General features: G+C 47.0%; 1 protein-coding gene across 1 annotated transcript in view; it reads left to right on the top strand.

Annotated features, from left to right (window-relative positions):
* TTC7A (tetratricopeptide repeat domain 7A) overlaps positions 1–9,854 on the top strand; it is a 224,768-nt gene extending 214,914 nt beyond the window's left edge. The window contains exon 20 of the mRNA XM_015411853.1: positions 7,354–9,854. Coding sequence (XP_015267339.1) covers positions 7,354–7,575 — 222 coding nt within the window. The 3' untranslated portion in view covers positions 7,576–9,854. The remainder of the gene's footprint in view (positions 1–7,353) is intronic.
* The last annotated feature ends 807 nt before the right edge of the window (positions 9,855–10,661 follow it).

The raw sequence follows: 10,661 nt of genomic DNA, 5'->3' as shown, positions 1-10,661 counted from the left end.
GATTTAAACATCCCCCTGATATTTTTTACAGGGTTTCTGATTTTTGTGCACACCTGGAGACCGCCCCACGTGTGCACAAAACTCTTCCTCCCCTCCAGTTGCCCCCGATGTGCGGAAATAAGTATCCGCACACCAGGGGACGACTTGGCTATTAGATATATAGATATGGAGCAGAGGTCCATCAGTGGCTATTAGCCACAAGGTATAGATAGGGGCTCTGGGGCAAGTGATGCTCTATCCTCTTGGTGCTTGGGGGTCAACAGAGGGAGGGCTTCTAATGTCCTGGCCCCACTGGTGGACCGCCTGATGGCACTGGTATTTCTGGCCACTGTGTGACACAGAGTGTTGGACGGGATGGGCCTTTGGCCTGATCCAACATTGGCGTCTCTTGTGTTCTTATGTTCTTATAGGAAAGGGGGTACCAGAATATGCATAGGAAATGCACCAAGCAAATGAAGCTGACTGGCCCATCTGAACAGAGCAGAATCCTTTTCCAAGCTGGGACATGTTGATTGATTGCAAAGCGGAGAGGAACCATCTATAGATGCCCTGGGTTATTCAGAAGTCTCATAATAGACCACCTGAGACCATGCCATCCAGGAACCTGAGCCCCAGTTTGAGGAAATAAATAAAGCCAAAAAGGAGCCTAACTTTGCGTGGAACATCAGGACAGAGTGATCCAGTGTATTTATTTGCATTTCAAAAAGTATACTAATTGCTGATCTACTTTAGATCTCTGCCGATTTTGTGAAATTATTCATACTCCTCAACAAGAGGAGTTTCTATGGAAACTGAGAAACTGAACTTTCGTTAGGAAACCTATAAAAATGCCCAGCTAAAAATGTATATTGCCCTTTTGCAGGAGACTATGTGAATATACTTTCCCTCCCCCCCCCTTCATTCTGCATCGTGGGCAGATCCCAGCTGGACTCTACATGGCAACAACATGCAAGCATTGTTTACTGCTTGGCAGACTCTGTAGGGATATATAAAATTCTGCCAGAGAGCAGCAGCTCTCAAGAGGGGATTCTTCAGGGAAACGAAGTGTTCAGTTCTCCATGTCAGGCCAGCTTCGGGAGTCTAAAATATGTAGCTGTAAAAAAATTTTCTTGAGGCTCTGATTTTTCATCCTAGTACTGCAGTCATGAGGTTGTTGATGTCTGTGGAGATTTCCTCCTCTCCCACACAGCCCTGAACAAAAGATTGGTGGAAGAGGGTGCTGCACAGTAGCCTTTCTCCCCTCTTCCACACCTTCTGCAACAGGAGAAGTGCCATGTGGCCTGGCTTTCCAGGTTTCCTCTGCTTGACCCCTTAGACAGGCCATGTCTCTTGCTTTCATTTTGAAATAAAAGCAAGTCTCTAGAGATTCCCTGCCACAGGAAGTGGCAGCGGCTACCAGCATAGACAGCTTTAAAAGGGATTGGATAAACATTTGGAGCAGAGGTCCACCAGTGGCTATTAGCCACAAGGTACAGATGGAAGTGGAGCAGCAGTGCTTTGTATTTTATTTATTATTTAATTATTTATTCATTCATTCATATGCAAGAGGGCTCAGGGTGGGTAACAACGTTTTATTTATACAATATATATTTGATTTAATTCTTGGTGCTTGGGGGGCAGCAGTGGGAGGGCTTCTGGAGTTCTGGCCCTGCCGGTGGACCTCCTGATGGCACCTGGTTTTTGGCCACTGTGTGACACAGAGTGTTGGACTGGATGGGCCATTGGTCTGATCCAACATGACTTCTCTTATGTTCTTATTGAACAAAAGCTATTGAGAGGCAGAAAGCAAAATGTGCAGGAAACATTCTGCTCCATTGTTTTGTAAGAAATAAGCCTGCTCCCACTTTCCCATTTTTTAGACAAGGAACATCACAGCTGTAATTGACATCCTTGCTATATCTCTCCCCTACAAGCTTTGCTGCTGTCTAAAAAATCAGCAGGGGAAGAGAATGCTGACATGAGTAAATGGTCAGGTTAAAAAGATGTTTCCTCCAGTCTTTCCCCAATTTTTGTGGTGCAAACACAAAGCATCTAGTTGACAATGAAAGAATTAAGATGCAAATTAGTGAACAATTTGCATATTATGCAGATTAGAGTGCCTGCATTTGGAGAGATGGATGGACAGCTGCATGGACAGCAACTGACACAGTCCCCTGCCACACTGGAAAGTCCCTGAATGGAGTCACAAAGTTGAGAACATGAAGGGGAGGAATTTATTCTCTTTTCCTCCCCCTCCAGGCTGAGCAGAGATCTCTTGTATTATGTGGTGGGGAGTAAGATCAGTCCACACACAGAATCTTGTTTCTGTGAAAAGAGCAACTTTCACTGGAAGAGAGACCTTCTCTAAAACAATTTCTATGCATCCCGTTCTCCTGTGGGAGACTGGGGGTGGGGGGAAAGGGGCATGAGGAAACGGCCATCAGCACCGGTGGTGTGATGTGAATTCTGGGGGGGGGGAGTTGCTGGCCGTTCCAAGAGAGGCATGATGGCCATTTTTTTAATTTTTTCTCCTGCCACCACTTGCAGCAGATGCAGGAAACAAAAGGCAGGGATTCTCCCACCCATACTGGGGGACTGGCAAGCCCGGAGGCTGGCAATAGTAAATATTTATCTATGAACAGGTTGGCCATCCCTTAAATCATACAATGGCAGCAGACTCTTTAAATGAAGGCTTCCAGGGGCCAACTGGCTATTATGTCTACCAAGACATTTCCCAGGAGACTGTTGTCGTCTCCCCCACACACAGAAAGGCCAGGCCAGCCCAGAGAGCGCAGCCACCTGGCCCTCATGCCCGGCCCTCCTCGCACCAGAAGAGAAGGCTGATCACCCCTTGCACAGCTCGCACAGCCCTAGCGGGGCAAGGGGCAGGCAGCACCTGCCAGGCCCTCGTGTGGCCAAGCAGGCTGGCCCTCCCTCCTTGTGGTGGGTGGGCTCAAGGTGGGCTAGGGGCTGGGCAGGCAGATTGCCTCTTCCTCCCTTCTTAGGAGGGGCACTTTTCCGGGGCCATTTTCCCTCCCGTTTGACCCCTGGTAAGCTTGCCATATTTACAGGGAGATTGAGGGGGGTGTTGTTTAAAAGTCCAAATGATACCAAACAGTCCTCTCACCTTAATTCCACCTTAATGTCCCCCAAAGTGTTCTTCCTGCTGGGCTGTAATACTGACACTGAAGAAGTGGAGTTGTGGGGGAGAAGCTGCTGAGGTAAAGTTGTAGGTAGGAGGGGAACATGAAGGAGGAAGAGGAGGGGGAGGAGATTGGATTTATACCCCACCCTTCACTACCCAAAAGAGTCTCAGAGCAGCTTACAAACTCCTTTCCCTTCCCCTCCCTACAACAGACACTCTGTGAGGTAGGTGGGGTTGAGAGAGCTCTGAGAGAACAGCTCTGACAGAACTATGGCTTGCCCAAGGTCATCCTGCAGCTGCAAGTGGAGGAGTGGGGAATCAAATGCGGTTCTCTCAGATTAGAGGCCATGCACTTAACCACTACACCAAACTGGCTCTCTTTAGCATCACTCATCCTTTTGACCCTTTAAATCACTTCCCACTCTTGTTGTATGTATGAATGAAAAAGACTTTCAACAGATAGGTATGCTGTCATCATGTGCAGCTTGGACGTGAATGCTTTTATGTCCATGCAGCAGAACTGATGAGCTTTCGATTCCCTCTCATTCAAAGTGAGGAAAAGCAAGAACTTCATTTGCCTTCAGTGACTTCTTATGTAGCCAAATCTGATTAGCTACCTAGCTCCAGGGTGTTGACCTTCTTTTTCCCCTTCACTCCTCTCCCCATGAACATCTTGCATCACCACTTGAAACAGTGCCAAGCAAGGAGGTGTACTTTTGGAGAGAATGCCTGGTGTTTGCAAAAAATCAGCTCACACCATTTTTATGAGAATGATGGCTTTTGGTTACTATTTCTATTTGAAAACACCTAAGTTCCTACCAAAAGGTTGTGTGTGTGTGCATGTGTGCATGCAGATCTTATATGAGAAAATAAAACAGCAAGAATCACAATGCCATTATATGTCTACAAGCAGGGGACCTGCAGTGTCTTTTAGAGATTCCCTTTTCCCCTTCCAGCACTATTTTGTCTTTCACTTCCCTGAAAGCCCGCATAGCCTCTCCCCTTTTTCTGCTTCTTGCTCTCCTTCCCTCCATCAACCTACCTACCTTTATTTGCCTCCCTATCTTCAATTTTCCCTCTTTCACCTCTAGCATCCTCTACCTGGGAAAACTATGGTCCAGTGGCATAGTGCTGGTCACTGGGTTCAGTTGCACGGTAGGGAACCCCCAAGGATTTGCAGGGGTTACTTCATTTTCCTCTTTAGCTTCTCCCCACATTATTTTCTCCTGCATGCCTCCTAACAACCTCCATCTTTTCCTGATTCCTTCTCTCCTTCCCACCCACCCACCAGCCTATCTTTTACCTGCCCTCCCAACTTCAGCTATATTTATTATTTACTTTATTTATGTATTTCTCCCCAACCAGGACCCAAAGCAATTTACATCATTCTCCTTTCCTCCACTTTAATCTCACAACAACCCTGTGAGGTAGGTTAGGCTGAGAATGTGTATCTGGCCCAAGATCACCCAGTGAGCTTTCACAGTAGTGTGGGGATTCAAACCTGGGTTTCCCAGATCCTTAGCTGAAACTCAAACTACTACACATCACTGACTTTTGTGGAGTGGCTGCTACTGAGCAGTGGCAAGCAGCTGGGCTTGGATGAGTTGTACAAGTTGGGTAGTAGCATGTCATCCGATGGTTGCTGGCAGTCCTGCCTCTGCTGCATTCTACCTCAAAGGCCTGGAAAGGGCCCTGCTGCCTCCCCCATCATTTCACTGACAGAAACCATGGCTTGAAGACTGGCAGTACTGTTGTGGCTGCCTAGCAACCCCCACAATGGCCACTGAAAAGGCATTCATTTCCTAAAGCTACAGGCTCTGCTTCTATTATTAGGGGTTGGGTAATTTTTCAAACTTTTCTTTTTGCAAACCTGAGGCTTCTTCAGGTTTGTAGAAAGATTTGTCTTGTCCGCTTGTTGTTCCAGTCTCTGGATGTAAGGATCTGCAGATTTGGCCATGCTGAGAATAAAATCTATGTGACTGGGGCGGAGGCAGAGGTCAATTCAGGGGGGATCATGGGGCACCGCAGTTGCCCCGGGTGAGGTGCAGGGGGCGGGGCACACGACGAAGCCCCACCCCTTCTTCCGGCCGCCCCCTGCTTCCAGCCTCATTCTGTTGCAGAAGGAGGAAGAAGCAGGAGGGTAAGTTGGCGTCCTCCCCCTCTGCCTGGCCGAGGCCACTCCACATGGCCTCCACAAGGACTCCCAGCCCCATCCAGGAGCTTCCCCGAGGTAGCTGTGTTAGTCTGTTGCTGCAAAATAGTCCAAGAGTTCAAATAGCACCTTTAAGACTAACAAATAGCACCTTTAAGACTAACCTTTAAGACTAAGACTAACTGAGTGGTGGGTGTGGCCTTATGACACACTTCCAGTGATGGCAGGGGGTGTGGCCTTATGACACACTTCCGGTGATGTCAGGGGGTGTGGCCTTATGACACACTTCTGGTGATGTCAGGGGGTGTGGCATATGCTAATGAGTTATGCTAATGAGTTCCCCTAGCTCTTTTTCTACGAAACGACCCCTGGGCGGAGGTGGGTGTGGTTACGCATGGTGCTTGCAAAGCCAATGCCCAGAGTAGGCTGGATTGTGGGCATGGTTCCATGTGTGCTGGAAAGAGGACTCAAAGGCCACAGCTGCAGAGCACACATTCTTTATTGAGGGCTTCAACAGGTTACAACAAGCAACAACTTCCCATGGCAGTAGCAGCACTTCCCAGAGCCCTCCAACTCCCTCTGCTCCATTCTCTCCTCTGTCTCTGGCCAACCCTAGCTCTAGTGGACCACCACCTTAAGGGCACAGCCCAGTAACCTGTCCCCTCTGGTTAGGGTCTAGCCCCCTTAGCCCTCTGTCCCTCCCATGCCCTAAGCCCAGTTGGGTGCTCTCACCCTTGACTGCTGCCATGAAGGCTAACCCTCCCCGTCCTGCCATTGGTGTGCCTAGCTATATCCAGCTGACGTGTCAGTCTCCCCCAGGGCTGCTCCTTTTCTCCCCCTGATGGGCTGACTTCCATCTGGAGTGGATTCCCCCAGCACCCAGTGCAGTTGTCCACAATCCCCCAGGGCATCAAAATGTATGAAGGATGTACCTATATTTAGAATGCAGTGTAAACATTCCTTCTCAAGCAAGATATTGTAGTGCTGGAGAAGATAAAAAGACCACAAAAGTCCAGCAATCTTCACTACAAAAAATCATAAAAATTAAAGCAGAGCATGATAACATTTAAATGGCGTACAGAGAGTGAATAGGGGGCAATGAAGAAGAGATTGGATTTATACCCCGCCCTTCACTCGGAGTCTCAGAGTGGCTTACAAACTCCGTTCCCTTCCCCTCCCCACAACAGACACCCTGTGAGGTAGGTGGGGCTGAGAGAGCTCTGACAGAAACTGCTCTTTCAAGAACAACTCTGAAAGAACTATGGCTTGCCCAAGGTCAACCAGCAGCTGCAAGTGGAGGAGTGGGGAATCAAACCTGATTCTCCCAGATTAGAGTCTCCACACTTAACCACTACACCAAACTGATTCTGTCTCTTATAATTCTAGAATTTGGGGTAGGGTGGGGTTGCCAACTTTGGTTTGGGAAATACCTGGGAGGAGAGAGGTGTGTAGAGGGGCAGGACCTCAGTGGGGTATAATGCCATAAAGTCCACCATTCAAAGCAGCCATTTTCTCCAGGGGAACTGATCTCTGTCACCTGGAGATCAGTTCTAATTCTGGGAGATCTCCAGGCCCCACCTGGAGGCTGACAACCCTAGGCTGGGGTATCCAATGTGACTGAAGGAATTTGTTGCTGTAACACAGGAGACTAGGTTAGATTACCAGCAGATTTGAAAAAAGTATTGGCGGGGGAGAACACCTGAGAGGCTGTTGCTGAGCACAGAATTTTGGACTAGTAGATGAACTTTTGATTTAATCCAGGAAATCAGGGTTGTTGTTGTTTTCTGATTAGTCCTTAAAAATGAGAGCATGCAGAAACCAGTGGGAAGTCCTTCTAAGTATTCCATCATTAACATTGCTAATCTGTAGGTTCCCATGGAGAGTGGGAATGAACGGCTGGGGAACTAGGATCCATTAAGAAATCTGAGGGGGGGGGTTCCTGGTTGGTAAGCCACTTACCCTCAAATAAATCATCCCAATTATCCACTTCCACCACAAATTGCCTTGGTCTTAGAGTCAGGCTTGCTACTGAATGCCTGAGTTCATGTGCTAACACTGGGTTATCTTTTCTTTGCAGGGGCTGCTCTTGAATAGGCTTGGGCGAAAAAGCCTGGCTCAGAAAGTTCTGCAGGATGCTGTCCGGGTACAGAGCACCAGCCACAAAGTCTGGAACAGCCTTGGAGAAGTTCTTCATGCTCAGGGCAAAAATGAGGCCGCTGTCGAGTGCTTCTTGACTGCTCTGGACCTTGAATCCAGCAGTCCCGTAGTCCCATTTACTGTTATTCCCAGGGAACTCTGAGGGTTTCATACCATGCACATGCATTTAGTGGAGGAGGTCTAATAGCACACCTAGGAGTTCTCTCCTTCTAGGGTCTTTCTAGACAACCAGTTTACAGTGCAGCAAATACAGAGACACTGATCATTTGCTGCCCTGAATTTAGACATCTTTCCTCAGGGAAGTGCTGTTGTTTCAGGGATATCACACTCACTCAGCACTTGTATCACAATATAATGTTGCTGGGAAATGCTATTCTTTTTCTCGCTAGTGGGGCAGTTGCAGTTCAGAGGGTTGCCCAGAATAAGCCTGCACAGCTTGTCACCCACCACAGTAACCGTGGGTCACTAGATCTGGAAACCAGCCCTTAGATCATGTCCTGTTCTGCCTGCCTGAGGGCATAAAAACATGGAAGCTTTCAAAGTCCTGGCTGGTCAAAGTCCATGTCTGGTGGCCTGCATTCCACTTGGTCCATCACTACTGGTACAAGCCTGGTCCAGAAGGGAGGTGCATGCATGTCACTGGCCCCTCTTAGTTAGTACCTGTGTCATCCTTGATGAAGAGTGACACAAATCTCCCCCCCCTTGTGCTTGTATCATGTACTCATCATGCCAGCAGTTGCTCAGCTTGCCAAAAGGGGGCTTGCATGGGATCTAAAACTGACTCCTGTGCAGGCAAAGTGGGGGAAAGCCCCTTATCTGGGTCTCCATTGGCACCCATCTTCTTGCTTTGCTTTGACACTACGGCCAAAGAGCATCTTAACTTGATACTGTCATGACATCAAAAATATTCTGCTTTCCCACTTTCCTTGCAGAATCCCGAGCTAAATTCTGTGCAGACAAAATGATGACCCTCACAGTTAAATAGTTTTAGTAACACTTAGGGATTCCAGCGTCTTACTAGCCCTTTTTCCTGTGCCTGACTGCAACCAAACATGTATAAAATGAGCAAGTGAAGCTTTTCCTGTTGTGTTATTTAGCTGCTTGGAAAAACTGCCCATCTGAATACCCACAATTTTATGCTGCTGTTACAAGCTCTGGCTACACACCCTGTTCTAAAACTTCTAGATCTCACAGATTAGCAATTGTTGTGGAAATGCTCCACCTAAGCACAACGGGCCTGCAACAGCAGTGGAACAGCTTCCATTGTGATGTTGCACTATTGCATTTGGTCCACCCTGCCCTGACCTCTTGCCTGTTAATATAACAACTCTTAGGATCGAGTCACCACTGATGTTAATATAGTGGTGATGGCTATAATAGAAGAATGAGGCATGAAGATGCCAATTCCAGTAAGTGCAGTGGAATAGTTAAGCACATGCTTAAATTTCTCCCACTGAAATCAGTGGTACTTAGAGCATAATGAGGCAGTGCAAGAAATGCAGAACAGCCACCACGATGTGTCTCTTTGCCCTCAGTTTCTTGTAAGGTTTCAATGTTTGGTGTGACATCATCATGCTACAGTGCCCTGCCTCCACAGTCAACAGCCAATTGTGTAAAGCAGAGATGGAGCATCACACAGCATGTGTTGTGTTTACCATCATAAAGGAATGATAGAAGGTGGCCACCTGTCTATATCACTCCTAACTTCTAATTAAGCCATTAAAAGTGCTTGACGTTGGCTGGATTGTCTCCGTATTGTTTTCTAGATACTTCTGTTGAGTTGCTAGTCAGCCTACAGACAGATGATAGATAGGAAGCACTAGCCCCTAGGCATCCCCAGACTTGCCTTCTCAGTTATTTAATATAAATCTCCCTTAAATTAGTAGAGTCTGAGTATCTCTGGATGCTTACATTTTCAGAAGGAATTTGTCATGTTGAGCAAATAAATACATCCTGAGTCTTTTTCCTGTAAAAAAGAAAATCAGGGGAATAGTCCCTTCCTTCAAAGGAGTTGAGGAGAGAAATTGGCTCAATGGAGCCCTCATTCCTCCATGCATCATCCTAGCCAGCTGTGGTCTGAAGTGTGCCAGCCATTATCCTTTCCATGCTACACAAGTTGATGGAATGCATAAAGCTGCCTTTATACTGAGTCATAACATCGGTCTATCAAGGTCAGCATTATCTACTGTGACTGATAGAAACTCTCCAGGTTCTCCAGTAGAGGTCTTTTCACATCACCAGTTATCTGATCCTTTTCACTAAAGCTGCCAGGGATTGAATCTGGGAACTTCTGCAAGCAAAATAGATCAGCCATGTGACCTCTGGAACTTGTGCCCCAGAGCATGCTGTTCTGCTCTTGTGAGAGGGAGGGGTCAGTTCTCAACTTTTTAATCATAAAGATTTCTAACTGAAGTTACACAAGAGGGCCATGTGGCTCAGAGGTTAAGATGCTGAGCTGCAGACTGGAAGGTCTGAAGTTTGGCAGTTCAAGACCCGAGTGCCACGTGATGGACTGAGCTCCCATCACTGGCCCCAGCTCCTGCCAACCTAGCAGTTCAAAAGCAAGAAACTTGAAGTGGATAAATAGGTACCACTTTGGTGGGAAAGTAACAGCATTCCTTGCGCCTCGGCATTTAGTCATGCCGGCCACATAACCGTGGAAACACCTTCGGACAGCGCTGGCTCTTCAGCTTGGAAACAGAGATGAGCACCGCCCCCTAGAGTCAGATTTGACTGGTTTTCAAGCAAGGGAAACCTTTACATAAACATTGGTAGGCAAATACAATGGCCCAACTTGGCCACAGGCTATTGCCTATCTCCTCTGAAACATTCTCACTTCAATAGAGTTCTCCAAAGTAACTGTGTTGTGAATTATACTTTGTAGCGTACAGTTTGCTTCCTCTGAGCTGGCATTATAGCTAGAGATGGTGAGTGTTGAACAGCAAAAGTGAAGACTTCATTAGCACATTTCCCCCTAGTTGTTAAACATTTATTTTAGATATTTATTGCAAGGAAAATTTGCTCAATTCAATTCAATTCAAAACCTTTATTGGCATGGATCAGAGTCATAAACAGTCCCCCTTCAGTTCATTGATTTAACACATAGCTTCCTCATTATAAGGCAGTTACAGAAATTAGCCACCGCTTCAATAACCACTGTATTTTGTGAAGCCAATAAACGGTACAACATTCTGTCATCTGATTGTTTGACATCTTTCTTAAGTATGG

This window comes from Gekko japonicus, unplaced genomic scaffold (assembly GCF_001447785.1).
Source record: "Gekko japonicus isolate JY-2015 unplaced genomic scaffold, Gekko_japonicus_V1.1 scaffold359, whole genome shotgun sequence".
NCBI classification, from domain to species: Eukaryota; Metazoa; Chordata; class Lepidosauria; order Squamata; family Gekkonidae; genus Gekko; species Gekko japonicus.
Note: the sequence above shows the minus strand (reverse complement) of the source record. Positions and strands in the feature narration are given on the sequence as shown.